At 40.5% G+C, this 16,917-nt stretch overlaps 1 protein-coding gene across 1 annotated transcript in view; it reads left to right on the top strand.

Annotated features, from left to right (window-relative positions):
- LOC306746926 (protocadherin-15-like) overlaps nt 1–16,917 on the top strand; it is a gene marked incomplete at both ends in the record, with an annotated part of 133,932 nt that overhangs the window by 87,195 nt on the left and 29,820 nt on the right. The window contains 3 exons of the mRNA XM_079229912.1: nt 314–426; nt 15,190–15,299; nt 16,436–16,576. Coding sequence (XP_079086038.1) covers nt 314–426; nt 15,190–15,299; nt 16,436–16,576 — 364 coding nt within the window. The remainder of the gene's footprint in view (nt 1–313; nt 427–15,189; nt 15,300–16,435; nt 16,577–16,917) is intronic.

The following is a 16,917-nucleotide window of genomic DNA, read 5'->3' as shown; positions in this document are numbered from 1 at the left end:
TCTTTCCGCCTATCTCTCCCTCCCTGCCGCCTTGCTCCCTCTGCTTCCCCCAGGCTCCATTCTCCACAGTCTATGAATGTAGATCAATACATTCACACTAGCTCTCTGGGAGCTTTGCAGGCTGCTTGCCAGATCATATTTTGCTAGTCTGTTTTTATTAGGATTCCAGACATGTCTAGCAAAAATGCCTGGCAACCTCAAAAAAAGGTTATTATTTGTGTAGTGAGTAATAGTATGGTAAAAAAATAAAGATAATTGTATGCTTGCATTTGCATGTGTGTGTTGTTTATGTGTGCTTTCCTGCCCACTGCAGTTGTTTGTGATAGCCTATGATGATGGGGAGCCTGTGAAGTCTAACAGCTCGTTGGTGGAGATCACTGTTCTTCAGCCTTCCCGCATCCCGATCTTCACCCAGGAGGAGTACAGGTACGTCACCTTGACACACTGTTGATGCAGCGGCCTCTGCCTGTAAATTCACACATCAAAGAGGAGCTTAGGCTGGAGCACCAGACAGGGAGAGATTGTGAAAAGGGCTAAAGTAAGTTGTGGACAAAGAATCTTTAAAAAAAGCACACATTTATGTCATATATTCCATTCAGCTTCTCTTATACTTTGATTGTTTTATCACAAGGTAAATTATATATTCTCAATTGAACTGCCGTGAAGTCCCGATTCTTCATACATTTATTATGTTGTGATAACGACAGCTATCTGGGCATTAATTGCGCTTCCCTAATAAAGAGGCCCCGGTTTTGATTCAGTGTCTCCGTCTTTATCACGCTGTCTTTTCTGTGCATGACTGATTAATGAGTTTTTGAATATATAAATATGCATAAGAGCTTCGGGGTAGATGCTGCAGATCATCACTGCTGTAAACCACATTTGTTTCTCTACGAGGGTAGAGCCGGGTTTCCGTCTGAGTTTATTCAGAGTCTCTTTTGACAAGATTAATTGTTTAGACTGTTAAACTGGCAGAGAGAGATGCAGGATGAGGGGACATAATCTACAGCGCTCTGAGATGACTGGCTGCTACGCATGCGATATACGGCTGTACTGGGCGAGGGCTCCGTGGAGTTTGTCTGTGCTGATGGTATTGTGACTCAGGAAGAGTCCAAGAAGTCATTCATAATTAAATAAAAACATAGATTATTAACACTCTCCATCTGAAGCTGCTTTGAAAAATCCTCCATGATTACTAGCAAATACGAGCATTAACTGCGCTGTCTATTTAGTATCGCTGCGGTAAAGGTACCTGTCGGCAGTGTTCAGGACTCTAGCCAGACTGAGAAGCTTTAAGGTCTGATAGCAAAGTTGCCTGGCACAATGCAGTCCCTGGGAGCTTAAAGTAAAGCTTGTTTTAAGTGGATTGTTTTACTAACTTGCATGTCAGTCAAAGTAGGGAGTCTTGGCAGACTATACTCTCTAACAGAATTTGATATGCGCTTATGCATAAAACAGATGATCCTGGCCAACCTGTCGACACATCAAGCGAGGTGTGTAGGTCTTTGTTTGTGCACTAGTGTGCCTTTCTGCCCATCGACTGTGTGCCTGTTTGTGTCAGTGCTTGTGTATTTCCTAATACAGATGAGTTTGTGTGCATTGCATGCATCCTTTGTAATCCCGCACTTTGTGTGTGTACGCACGTTCTCCCGTTGCTCAGCTTTATTCAGTGATTGATACACAGGCAAAGCGGCCCAGCCGCTGAAAGGCCATTGATTAACACTTTGAATGAGTGCTCTGTCTGACACGCACACAGAGGGTCGGGACCATAGGCACAGACCTTTGCAAGGTGTCACATTGACAGTGCCAACCACACGCAGTGGCAGGTCTGCTGTAAATTGTGAGCCATGAAAGCATTAACCAGGTGCTCGAACCTCTCCTGCTGGACAAGCTTCTCTCCAGCGGTGAGCGTCCAATCTGCTCGCTCTGCGATGAACCGTCTCCACATTCCTCTCCTCTCTATCTCTCCCCATCGTCTTCTCCCTGAGGAACCTTCTGAGCACAAATCACTCTCTAAACGTCCACAGAAGATCTCGTCTGTCTCTGTAAAGGCAGTTAGTTATGGCAGCAATCAGGTAAGCTATGCCTACAGCTCCAGAGCGCACAATTAAAACAACTCTGCAGGGCTTTGGCTGACTTAATGATTTTTGCTCCTGTTTTATGGTCGGTCCCCTCCATCTGTCAGAGGGAAATGAGGGGCTCCTCATCGTTGTTGGCTAAAATAAATGGCTGATACCGTAGTTGCTACTGTAGCAGCATGTTGCCGCTTACTTATCAAAAGGTTTTGAGCAAAACACAGTGTGTTGTTTTTGTGGAAGTTTCACAACCTCTCTGAAATAATCTTTAACCTGCATGAAGTTGTATTGTTACTATTAATACCGCAGTAAATGACTCGGTGTCATGTGAAAAGGTTGCTTGGAGTGCGAAACCGACAGAGAATTGTCAGCCAACTGGGCAGCTTTTACAAACTTTAAGCCTCTTTGCTCACTGTTAAGTTCTTTAGACAAACCACCCGAATCAACCACCCATACAGTACTGCAGTTTTAAATTGAATTGGGCGCTACCTGCCCGGCAGGACGTCAACACTACCTGAATCAAGTTTAAATAAAGACTCAATGGAAAGTCGTGTTGCTCAGTCTGCTGGATGTGTGTACGTGCAAACATATGAGCTATAATATCTCTATAAGTCAACATTGTATGGCTGCCACCGTATGTGTCTTATAGTTTCTTTGGGGGGATAATTGATTGACCCTGTAATCCTTGTGGCTGTACAGTTTTGGGAGGTATTCTGTGGTTTTCAGGGCCTTGATAATATTATCTTGATAGCCACACAATCTGCTGCATCTACGGCAATGCATCATGCACCACATATCTGGAACAAACACCCAGAAAACTTGAGATGTGCTCCTACCCTCAAGTACTTTGTAATTTCTTGCACTACACTGTAATTTGTATTTACTGTTGTTTACTGTGATTTGATTTGACTTATTTATCTTTACCTTTTATCTTCTATTTTATTTTGCATACTTTTTTTTTACAATCCTATCTGTGTCTTTTTCTATTTTCTTGTGATTTGTATATATTGTCTTTAAACCTTTCTGTCTTAACAACTTTGCTTGTTAAAAGATGCTTTTAAAATAAATGTACTTTGTCTTGCCTGTGCAGAGTTAGGGATGTGATCATTATTTTATACATAAAGAGATACATTTAAGGTACAGTTCACCCTTAAAGATACCTGCCATCTTTCAAATATAATGGGACTAAATGATACAAAAATGCATTCGAAAAAACTTTTCAAATGTCATTCTTTGGAACTTTTAGCCCCACAAGCCATGTGCAAAGGCAGACATATCATACTTATTGCCTGATATATCCAAAATTGTATTAGATTGAGAGACAGTAATACAGATAAGAGTCGTAAAAAATATGTATTCTTGATTTTCGGGTGAACTGTCTCTTTAAGTGACTATGGAGTCAGGACTGCGGTCATGAATAAGGTGCATAGATGTATGACTCAAATTGGATTAATCAGCCCGACCACCTCCAACAATGTTGAGAGGGATATGATTAAACAACTGCTCATTTATATGGGACTCACGGACACAACCCTTTGGGGAAGTCTTTAGCACTGGGCACATGGGGAGGGAATGAATATTTATGTCCCCCTGTGTGTGTGGCTGGAGATGAGGAGGGGTTAAGCTGCCATGGGCCCACTTTGTGAATTCCCTTTTTTTGTACTGAGGCCACTTCTCTGGCCCGATGTTACAAACCTGTGGTCTGAGCAGTTTTCCGTGCTGCTTATCTCCCCCGCAGCACTTCCCCTTCTAAATCTACTTTAAATCACATGAGACTTTTGCCTCACTGCTCCCGAGTATGTCATTTTGCTCACCTCCTCCTTTTACCTCCCCGAGCCTCCTCTTAGCTTATATCTCTCTCTGTCAGTTTCTTTTTCACTTTGTCTTCCCTTTTCTTCTCTACTCACTGTACAGTCAGTAGCCCTTTATTTTCCCCTCAGCAAGTGGGTGAATTTATTTCTGTGTGATTCCGTGTGCCTGTGCTCACACTTGGATGAGTGCATTTCTTCATATAAAGTCCTAGATAAAGTGTTTTGCTGTAGATTAACCTATTTTGGTCCCAACGAATCTCTGCTTCAGGGCAAACTGTCTTTTAATATATGCCCATATTAATATATTAACAGTACATCTGTGTTTTTGTATAACATGTTTATACATAGTATACATGCTAGAGTGTAGTTTTGTTGTACGTTACCTCCGTAACATATTTCAAAAGTTGGTCTTTTTAGTGATTGAAGAGGATACCATTTGGGAGTGAAATGTCACGGCATTATTTAGTTCACTGTCATGGCAGACAGCAGATGTTATGCCATACCTGTCACATTAGTATGCAGTCTGTCAAATCTGAGAAGAGCACCACAGCCCATTATTGAGTGACGCTTAAGTTATACTGCATGGTAAACAGTGTCAACATGGAGTATTACTACAAACAACAGCATGCTGTCACTATATGCTTGCAGCCCCGCTAATGACTCAATTAGTGACAGTATGCTAATATTACTGTGTAGGCATTTTGTTTGCTCCTTCATACATACACGCATCTGCAAGCACATACATAGAACATTTGCTTGGTTGCAGCCTCTACTCTTTAATGTGCATTTTGTCTGTAATGGAGATATAACTTTTCTCAGCCTTGAGACATCACTTTTTCGTATTTCTCCATTAGCCATTGTTACTCTGGCCATTATTGTGAACGTCAGTGGTAATAGCTCAAACTGTGGAATATTATACAACACGTCTCTTTCCTGCAGTTTCTTGATGTTTACAGGCCATGGAGACTGCCAGTGGACATTTTATGACCACAGTGTGCCCATTGATTTAATGTTCTCAGCGGTCCGCCTCACAAATGGCTGACTGCACCTGAGGTAGTTGAAGTAGACATATCCTGCAGCTTTGAAATACCAGCCACACTGGACTCTACAACCGTTGGCCTCTAATCAAAAAGCAATTAATTGCCAAATTTAAGTTAAAAAAAAAAAAAAACTCTGGCCCCCTCCATCAACTCTCCCTGACATTTGGAGGAAAATAGCATTTATCATTTTGAGAGAAAAAAATCCATCCATATCTCATTTCTAATTCAGACACGGCTACAATTCTCACGTAATTAGGCAGATGACATGCTTTCATAGCATACAGCTCTTTTATTGGCTGCCTTCTTGCAACTGTTGTCTTGCCAGACATGTACACAAGTGATGGAGGTGCTTACAGCCTACTCATTTATGCTCATAGCCAGGCATTTAAAGGGTTAGCTGTAAACCCTACAGTGTGCTCTCCCACACACTGTCGTCATGCCTCACTGCAAACATACATTAAAAAAAGCAACCTCAGCCCTCTCTATTTCTTTCTATTCATCCATCCATCTATCATTGCATCCTTCCTCTGAATCACAGCTATAAGGTGTGGAGTGCTCGCATACTTCTGAAGGGCATGATTGATTTTCAGCCGCAGGTTTAAATCTGCTGCCCTGAGTCTTGAACCTCTAAGCATCAGGAGCACACTGACCTTTCACTTGTCTCTGCTAAGTAGGCAAGCATCACTTTGCTGTCTAACAGCCGCCAAGTCACACTCATAGTGCACATCCCACATGTCAGCTAAAGGTCGGTGCAGAATGCCAGGGAAGAATAGCAGTATGACCTATTATTAAAGGCTAACTTTCTAGATAATTATCAGTAACTTTAAACGGTATGTGTAGATGCAAACTATCTAATCCAGTGCATGCTGCTGAATAATTATGTTGTATTTGGTCTGAATGGCTATTTCCAGCCAGAAGGGTCAGCAGCTACATTATCCGACATGACCGAGAATAATGGTGAAGTTAGACGTTACTGCATGAGATGTTGTGTAAGCTTTGGTACAAATGCAAGTATTCCTCTTAAATATGCCCTGCCTTTTATTACTGGTGCTTAATTTTTGTGAGATGCAAGTTATTTGTCCTAATTTTAACAGAGCAAGGGATAAAAGAAATACAGGAAATGTGAGAGACTAGTGCAATTTTAGTGTATTATTTACACAAATTCCAATGTTCCTGACAAACGCATTACTTTCCTCTAACACATTCAACAGTTAACATGGCAAAATAATGCAGCTCTCTCTCGCCTCGTATGAACTAAGATCCAAGTTACAAATTGAGCGTCAGACATGAGTAATGAACACACTGAGAGAACATTTACACCTGTCTCGCCAGACACTGAACACAAAACGCAGGGGTGAGGGAAGTTACTTCGCTAAAGAAAATAGATCATATTAATATTTCTTTGCTCTGAGTGATTTAAAACATAATTAATATATGATATGACAAATATCTCTTTTGTAAATGACTACTATGAACATCACCTCATAAACAAGTAAAGATAAAAATGAAACGGTTTGGGGAAGCACAACTTAACCCATTCACATCATGCTACATTCATGTCATATTGGAATTATTGTCATTCCCGACATACCAGTCATAATTACGTCAGGGACGCTCAATATTTTCCGAACGCTCTGCTCTATCCAACTTTGCACCTAATCATTTGGAAGTTGAAGACAGAGTCCACCGCTCACAGTAAGTACACCAAAATGTAATGGATTTGGCGTTATATATTGTCAATGCACGGTATTTTAAACCAGTAACAAAACCTTCTTTGTAATCTAGAAGACATGATTGCTCACCCATTGTTAAAATTCAAAGAGGGTTTTTGTAAATTGTGAAAGCCAGTCCAACACACAATTTGTGGATACTGATATTTCTAACAGCATTTGTGCTAGTTAGAGAGCTACTTGTGTCTTTCTGTGGGCCAGGCCTCCTGGTGTTGGTGGGGTGGAATAGATCATCTGTGCAGGAGCAGTAATTTGACAGTAAAATATGCAGCATGGCATCAGTACCTATTATGGCACCGTGTATACCACTTTGCAAGCCTCATTGGCCTGGCCAGTTTGGACGACACAATCATTCACCAGCGTCCAGACATTTGACGGCCAGGTTTCCTCTTGTGTACTAAATGACCCAGTGGATGTTATGTGAAGTGATGTCCTGTGGGCCGACATTGCTAAGCTGGCACCGGGTGGTACCGCTGTCTGGCTGCACAGTGAATGTTGTTTCTCCAGCTTTGCTTATGTTTTCCATCTTGGCCTCCGGAAGATATTTTTGATTGAAGCCCCCTTTATTTCTCATGGAACTCAGAAAAATGGCTCAATGTGAATACAAAAGGAACTGTGGGTCTGGTGTGGCAAGATAAGTGATCTGAGGAATAGCTCAGGGAGGAACATGATCAGACGAAGGGTTGTAAACATTCCCTTTTTTTTCTTGTTTTATAAAAAACACTGGTTTAATGTGAAGACTTACATTACTTCATGTCAGAGGTGTTGGATTTCTGAGATGTCTGTGTGCACCAGAGCATTTTTTTGTTGTTTGCAAAATCCTCTTAGCAAGTGAGTCAGCAGCTCATAAACATTATGCGCTAATATCTGCTAGTGTTGAATTTGATTTACAACTGAGAAAGCATTTGCGGGAGGAGGTGATGAATTAGTTCATTTGTACTCAATTTTAAGAATTTGAGGAAGCCTCGATTGGCAATGTTGTATTTGAAAGCTGCAGGGCTTTCACACTTGGCATAAGCTGTTCAATGCTAGGGATCTCGAAGGACACATTTATACTTAATGCATAACAAAACATACATTTTTTGATGAGCATTTGATGCAGGATGATTTTAAAATTGCCCCCATCTTCTTTATTAACAGGGTCATTGCCTTGTATTTGTCTTACAAATGTATAAATGTATGTATTATAGGAATACATTGCTACAATAGTTATTGCTTCAGATATGCAGACATAGCTTTCATGTCACAATGTATTTGTGGAATAGGTTAATGACATGACAGATGGCAGTGTGATCATCAGAGGCTGACCATGAGGAAATTACTTTTACTATTGTACTGCTAATTTACCTTAGATTACATGTTAAATAGGCAATCAGCGTGCAATAATTGTTTCACAGAAGCTAAACATCAAATATCTAGCAGTAAACCTACATCAATGTCACTGGACAGGACATGGCAATGATAGTGAAAGCAATACTTTGGATATTAACACCAAATCAAATGACTCCCTGTACTGTGAAAGAGTTGGTAGCTACTGCAACACATATATTGTGTTCGCTCAATCAGTCCACACATGAGACGGTAACCACAATCAATGCTTAGGTGCAAGAAGGTCAAAGATAATTTGACAACAATCAAAAGAAGAGCAGCGATGTCAGCCGCGATGTTGGCTACTGAAAATGGTTTACTATCAAGGATTTGATCCCCAAAAAATGTATATAATGCAGTATTCTTCATTGTTGTTGAAAACAACAAAACAGATTATAATATATACAATCTTCACCACCAACCTTGTTTTTGCTCCTGAGCATTTTTTGTGAACTTCACCTGAAGCATAAAACAAATATTTCCACTTCACCCCATTGGTATCTGGTCCTGCAGGTGTGTTTGGTTTTATGTGCCACCGTTTTGAGTTGAGATATCTGCCTTTAGATTTCTGCCACCACCAAAACTCCACAGCAGAAATAATATCCTTGTTTCTCTGGATAATTCACAGACTACATCTGTTGTGGGGTTGAAAACCACCTCACACATCTATCTATCAGTATATACTGTGTGTAACCCTGCCGATACCCTGCACTCTGATGTATACAAACCCATATACATCATATCAAGAGCTTCTTATATAACGCGCCAAAATGCAGCAGGACCTTCATCCACCATCCCACATGACACATTATATTGTTCAAGGATTTTATTTATGTTCATTCAATAGCAGTTTGGTATTTTAGTGGGCCCACAGTTCTTGTGGAGGAGGTGTGCTCATGCATCCTTTATGAAGTATTAATGCAATTTAATCTGTACTTTCTGACAGGCAACACTGATGCAGTAACCTTTACCCCGCTGGGCCATTAGGGATGTTGCCTTCACAGTTGGGTGTTTTTTATCCACTCTGGCAAGAGTGAATTGTATATTCTAGTCCGAGGATTGACAAATGAAATCGCTGGCTGTTTGACTTTGCACTATCTTCCAAAACCTTTTGAATATTTTGAGTGGTTTCTGAATATGGTAATAGCTCTTTTTATCTCTGATTCCCGTTTACCTTTCTCCTCTTGTCAAACATAACCTATAATCTTTAAAGTTCACTTTTCAGTCAATAAAACTCCACAGCTCAAACACGAGGATAACATTACATCAAAGAAGTGATGGTGCACTCTTTATCTCAGCATGAACTTTAATGGCCTGCCATATTGGGGGGAAAAGAAAATGCATTGGGCAAGGATTGACATTTAGCACATACATATGTTAAAGACTCAGTTGCATGGTATAAAACCAATATTTGTAATTTTCTCAAAGAGCAGTTGTGCATTTTTGAAATGATACACGTGATGCAGTATTTACAGTTGCTGGCTGGCATTGTTACAATACAATACAGTTTCCAACATCTGCAACTATGATACTGTGATTAAATGCAATACTTAAGTAATAAAGTCATTTTTTAAATTTTAGATAAGCTAATGGTTTTGAAAACCCATAATAAGATTCAGGTTAAAAGGCTGTTTCATATGTAAATCATGCTGTGTAACTAAGCTGACTTTGCCTTTGCTGTCAAAATCATTTAGAAATGTGATTTTTATAGAGAACATGAGTTCTGGACTCAGCAATGTTTTTCATTTTTGTGTGCTTATGTTTGAGAAGGAGCTGAAATGCATTCCCGATGTGTAATTTGTTTCAAGTCAGAGGAGTATGTTTGTCACTCTCCCAATATGCTTCCAGGCAGGAACAAATAAGTTAGCACCAGGGTGACATAACAGCGAGCTAACAACTCTCAACCACATTTCCCAATTTAACAGTCATTGAAGTAGGCTGATTCATAATTGCTGAACGAAATGTGCCATGCAACACAGCCATCAGTATTCAGGCAGAAATGTGCTGCAACACATTTCCAAGGTCGTATACTTTATATGGGCATGCATCCGCACAATGGTTATGATGTTTGCTAGCGTGCACATTAAAGGGAAATGACTCATATCCGTCTTTGTTGTTGCTCAAGACCTTTATTCGGCACTGCGTCCAGCAGAAGAACACGGAGTGAAGCAGAGACTTGCACACAGCGAGGTCCCTCCTCGTATCTCCCGGCGTGTCCATCGCCGCTTGTTCACTCTGTGATGCAATCCACGCATAGAGAGAGAAGGCAAGGTAGAAAGAGAGTCAACACGGTAACAGAGGCCCCCGTGGCGCACAACAAGGTTTCTACGCCTCTGCCTTGTCTCGTAAGCATCACTCAGCCATTGGCCCTAGGGCAGAGTGCTCGCTGACACCTGTGTGCCGCCCTCGCTTCTCAGTGGCATGTCATTCATCCTCTCTCATGTTGACACCAAGACTCTCTTCTGCCGCGTGTAGACATGTCAGCGTCTTCCCTCCCTCTCTCGCTCGCTCTGGATGGGCTTTTTCCTCATCTGAATATTAAAGGAATGAAAAGTGGCCTTGGCCCTGCTCACTAGTACATGGTATTGCATTTTGCATAATTGAATTCGCCCACCACTTGACTTTTGAATACACAATTTATTTACCTTCTTCGGTTTTTTCAAGTCTCAGTATATCTGCCAGCTCATATGTGCCTACCAGACATATACTACATATATGTCTATTTCCCTTTGGTCTGCTCTTCTATCTGTCTATCTACCTATCAGCATCTACTGTATCTAACTTGTCTGTCATCCTTTCTGTGTACATGTGAATAGACCCTAATACTAATCTGCACTCTTCATACACTTGTACACCTCCCTTGGCATTTCTCAGCAGCTTACAACCCTCAGGCAGAGCTACTTTGTAGGGAAGTGATAACATGTCAGCTCTGCCTCTTCCTGGCAATCGCATCGTGCAGCCCAGTGCTAGCATTACACAGAGATTCATAGCCCACTCACTCAGAGGACAGTATGAAAACAAACCTATGAATGGGTCAGCACAGGTTGCACAGCCTTCTTCCAGACTACAGTTTTACCAAAGCTGCAACCACCAAAGATGATTGCTCCAAGCAAATGTTATGTTTGGAAATATTTTTGGAAAAGGCCCAGAATCTCTGTTGAAAGTCATAGAGCCTCACGCAAGAACTACTTGTCCAAAAGTGCGAATTTGGAACATTCGCCAATTTCACTAATTTTTCTGGTGTTGAATATTTTTTTAGGAATGATGAAAGTGACAAATGGTTCAGACCTGTCGTACGAGTCAGCAATAGCAGTAGTCAGTACAGGCTACCTTTCTCCACAAGGGAAAAATAAAACACTGATTTGATTTATAACGCCGTAATAGTGTTGGGAAATCAACTTAAATATGAATAAATAAATGAAAATGAACGTAATGTGGAATCAACACATAGACTATGTCTATTTTATGTTTTATGTTTATCTTCGCTTTTGGATTCAATGATTTTACTGTCATATTTTGGCAACAGCAGTCGGTAGCTGCGAGGAAAACAAACTCTCTGTGACTTCACCTATTATATAATATTCTGTCATCTCTCTGTCTGTGATTGTCACATCCCCTTGACTTCCTTTCATCATGGACTGCTTTGCTTTAGAGAGCCACAGAAGCATCCAACTTTTTGTAAATCTATTCACTACACATGCTGTATGTCGTTCTAGTTCTGCTCCCCTCACCCTATATGGCAATTTGGAGGTATTGAGTATGCTAATGATCAAATCTCATGAATGCAAACCGCCCCATGAACAGGTGTTGTTAATCAGATTGAAATGAGCAATTTAAGTTTATGCGGTTAAAAGAGTTTGGTGAATTGAGCTGGGAGCAATCGTAGACATGTAGGATCACAATCTATTTTTATATGAAGCCGATTTGTTCGATGCATTTGGGGTTTCAGTGACTTGATGTCACAATTTTAAATGTGGTTTGTCATATCTGGTAGTGATTTTGAAAGTGGCTATTAATAACACAGCAAGGCTCAAAAAACTATTTTGGGGGCATTTTTTTTTTCCTTGTTTGGAGAGTCTTTCAACCTATAAAAAGCTGTGTGGTTGCTGCTTGCCTCCACCTCAGTTTCACTCACACTGAGGTCCAAATTTGTTTTTCTGGCTGCAAAGAACTCCCTGCTCCAGGCTTCAGACATGCTACACATGTGGTTGACACTTCCTGACTTTTATATTGAATGGTGGACATATTTTAAGTGTTTGCAGGGACAGCAGGAAATGGTAACAACAAGGTTGAAAAAGATGATTATTTGCTTCACTGTTTCATACCTTCACTAAATATAGACAAGCAATCCAATAAAATGATTCCTCATTGTTCACATCATCCACCCTGATATTTCTATTTATTGTATTGCAAGCAACCACTTAAAGTAAAATCCAAACCCTGTTGAGCAGCGGCCTACACAGCAGGCACTTGAATAGTCACAGACTCGTTCAATCTGTGTTGTGAGTGTGTGTTGAAAACAGTCTCATCTGACCAATGACACACCCACCTTTAGGCTGGCAATCTCCAGGACAGATATCATACATTTAAAAGTGCTTTAAAAGTAAAGGCCCATGCATATAATGAATAGCACATGTATGTGACTGATTTAGAGGCACATGTTGAGCTGTGATACACTTTGTTGTGCTCGCATCGTTCACACTTGTTGGCCTATATACCATCCTGTACAGTTAATCTACTTATGGTAAGGCAACCTTAATGAATTGGTCCTGTCACTGCTGAGCATTGTGAGCTCATTGTTCCTGGATGCCACAGAGAGCGCAATTATTTGGTTACAGCTCTCTGGATGGAAAGATGGATCTTTTTCACTCAAATGTCCTTCAAGAACTTCTGTTGGCACACTTGTATGCCTCTGACACTTTGAGAGAGGTAAACACATATTCTATGGTGACGTTTTTACCTGCCAACTGTCTAAACAGTTACTGTGTTGTTTTACTCCTGTGAAGACGGTGTCATTTGTTGCCTCAACACCTGCATTTCTTTCTCCAAATGCTCTGTTTCTGTGTGAATTAAGCTCTACCCACTCTTCATCTCATCCCTTTGGGAATTGGTTCAATCTCCCTTGTGAAACCTCCCACAAGTGCCTAAAATAACCAGAACTCCCTGAAGGAGAAAATTTGCCTGACCGTGTTTTTGTTCTTTGGACAATTTTCATGAAGTAAAATGTGTTGCAACTGTGGGGTCGGCAAAGACGAGAGAAGTCGAAGCATTGACTAACATGTTACAGTATAAATATGGACTGGAGGCATCTAATCACCCCCCGTCTGCCAAGATAGCGTCTTCTCCCAAAAATACCCCAAAATACCCCATAACACTGATATTGACTGCATAATAGAACCTGACTGTCACATATTATGCTGGAAATGTTACTCCCACAACGTTGTCACAGATTTCTGACTGCTGCTGTGAATAATAGTCAAACTTTAAATGAAAACTGCAAAAGCAAACGTACCACCATGCATGCAAAAACGTGTGCACACCTATGCAGAGACGAGAGTGTAAGTGAGAAAGCAGTCACGGTATCACAAGAGGGGTGTCACAGCGAGATGACATTATCAGCTTAAATCAGCCCATGCTGACACACCGCCAAGACAGGGTTCCCTGCCATTTATGGCAACAGTTATTCCTGTGGAGAGTAGTGACAATCATGTCGGAGATGATTACCCACTTGTACGCCTAATAGTCAAGTATAGTCATTAGCTGATACAAAGTCTCACTTATCAGTGAAAAAAACACTCAAATCGTTTCACATAAAAATTTGTGCTGCATTCACTATCACATCTTTTGTTTGGATATTTGTTATTGGTTTGATTATAAAATAGTCCATGTGGAAGTTCGAAAGATCTTCGCTTAATATCCAGCTCCCTCCTGGTAAATAAAAAAAAAAAAAACAGTGCTCTCCGGGAAAGCTGAAAGATCTTATTCTTCCAAGATATGCAGGGTCTATCCTGATGTCACTTCCTACTGGGTTGTTTCTGAAACCCGCCTGTAAGAAAGCTGTCAGGGGGCGCCGTACTAGGAGCTGGAACCAGCTTTAGCTGGTTCCCTTCGACACAAAGGAGCAGCGGCTCAATACAAAGGTTTTCTTGAACCGCTGAACTAGTCGCATTATCAAGTGGAGGGAGACCAGCCACCCTGCAGAGACACCTCATCTCAGCTGCTTTAATCTTCAATCTCATTCTTGCGGTCACTACCCAAAGCTCTTGACCATATTGACAATCGAGGCAAAGGCTGACAGAAAATGAGAGCTGTGCTTCATAGCTCAGCTCTCCTTGCCTCCACTCTCAGACACAAAGCCAGCATTTGCCTTTTGAGCGTGCTTATCCGCCTCACGATGTAGTTATTATTGAATGAATATGTGGGAAGATATGGCATCAGTCAAAGCAGTTGTGAATAATTTATTTATGAGTCGTTATTTTTTTCCCTGAACCTACAATGTGCTCCCTTAGAGAAAATAGTTTACTTATTTATCTACCAAAAAGGGAAAAAAAATAGCGCGACGTATCATTATCAGGAGACCTGAGTGAAGTTAAAGTGAACAGTAAAACTATTGAAAGAAATGGCAAAAGAAATAAATAACTAAATCATTGGAACAATAGGTGCCTCTTTTTTTAACACTTATTGAGATATTCAAGTAGGATTTAAGAAAGAAAAAAAGGCAGATCAGGCAGATTTGAGAAATACACAATAGACAACAAGACTTTCCTTCAGTGACTGGGAAAAAGCTGAAAAATAAATGTATTTGCTAATAAATACAGAATTGAAGCCACTAAGCACACTTTGAGGCAAAATAAATGCTTCTGAGAAATAGTTCTTTACAAAATATTACAAATGATTATTAAAAATGGTTACATTTCTTCCTAATCATTTACAATATCCCAGTGCATGAAAAATATTTCGTAGAAAGTGGGAATGCATTGAAGTCAATCCTGATTAATTAGTTTGACTTTATTCCAAACATTGTATTGTTTCTTATAATTGACATGGATATATGGTATCTTCTATGCCAACCTTTTTATGAATCTTAACCATTTGTATACTGTATCTGTGAAATTTGCATCTGAAATGATCACTGCTTTATGATTTGTGTTCTTTGTTTTTCCAGGTTTGCTGTGGTTAGTGAGCTGGCTCCACTTCGCACACCAGTAGGGACTATTCTAGCTGCTGCTGTCAATCAAACCATATTCTACTCCATTGTGGCAGGAAATGAACGAGGTACAGTATGTGCTACCGATCATATACCATGAAGTCAATGAAGCACTCATACAAACACTCAAATTGAATAGCAGCCTCTGGGTTTATGGAACAAAGGCCTCTTGTTCCTGTTTTTCATTTATTTTTCTACATAAAGCAAACCCATTTTTGCCCCTCAACTGACAACTGTAGATGTCAACAAAAATTGCAATATAATATGTGCGTCAAAAGGTACAGAAACCAATTTTAAAATACGTATTCAGAATATTGCAAGATGTACGTCATAGCCATAGGGTTTGTCCTGTCTTTGTCTGGAAGTAGAATGTTTTGACACTTACTTGCCACTGTAGACTGCTTTTCACACTGAAATGAAGTCTGAAGAGCATAATTACGCCCTGGGAGAGAGAGAACACCAGACATGTGTGAGGTTAACGCAGGTGTTTAGGAAAAACGTAGTAGACGTAGCTCTGAGCTGGAGAGAGCGAAGAGTGCAGTAAGAAGCTGTCAGTCAGTAACCCCTTCCTATCGTGCACCTCAAATGGACCCGCAAGCTAGAATCCCTTTTCCCGAGATGCTCCTGGAAATGGCAGTCTTGAGACCTAACGAGACCGCTTGCAGTAATATTCTCAGGAAAATCCAAAGCATTTTGAAGCACGGTCTTTTTACCACACCACAGTGCAGTAAGGGTCAGCCCATAGCAGTGGAAGAAGATAAAAACCACTAAGGCCGCCTTTTATGTGATTTCTTTATTGTCCATCAACTGCTTGTTTATTCAGGCCTGCCACTGCAAAATCCTGTTTTTTAGTATTCCTACAGCACATGTGTAAAGGTGTACAACTGTGTTAGCATCTGGATAATTTAACTCAACATTGGTGCATGTTTATTTTGTGATGGTGCTAAAAAAGACTCCATTTAGCTCCACACTTAAAAACCAAGATTGGCCTGTGAGGGGGGGATAAATGCATTCAGTTGTAATACATTGAGAGTCACGCTTTAACAATATTGACTGATAGATGTGTTGTGCCAAAAGTGCAAACAAAGCCGAGCCATACAGCTCTGACCAGAACAATACTGTATGTCCAGTAACCAGTGCGTTCATCCATTATGGTACTTTTGTCCTATGTCCACTCATGTGCTCTGATTTTGTTTGTTTCTAGGTCATTTTCGGGTGAACAACAGGACTGGCGTCATCTCCACAGCTAAACCTTTGGATTATGAAAATGTGACCAGCTATGTCCTCCGGGTCCAGGCAGACTCTATGCTGGTTGTCATGTCCAACCTGCGGGTTCCTTCAAAAAGTAAGAAATAGCATCCAATGAATGGGTGAATAAGGAGGGTGAGTTGTGTTGTAGGAAATAAGGAAGGAAATTATGTATTATTCCAGATGCTGCATTATATATTTAATCATAATATTCCCTCACTGTGACAGTTTCAATTCAGTTTTAAACATTGTATTGCAGCCTATATTTAACCCTTGTATTTATTTAGATTTGTACCTGCATTATATGTTTGCACATATGTGTGGATTATTGCATGCTTAATTCTGCCCCATTACACATTCAATCTATGTCTGCTATCAAAACTGCAGATTTGGACAGAAACTAGGAAAACATTGTGTCACAGTGTGCACTTTTATGCT

Source organism: Taurulus bubalis (assembly GCF_910589615.1).
Source record: "Taurulus bubalis genome assembly, chromosome: 14".
Lineage (NCBI taxonomy): Eukaryota > Metazoa > Chordata > Actinopteri > Perciformes > Cottidae > Taurulus > Taurulus bubalis.
The sequence above is the reverse complement of the archived record's forward strand: the minus strand, read 5'-3'. Positions and strand labels throughout refer to the sequence as shown.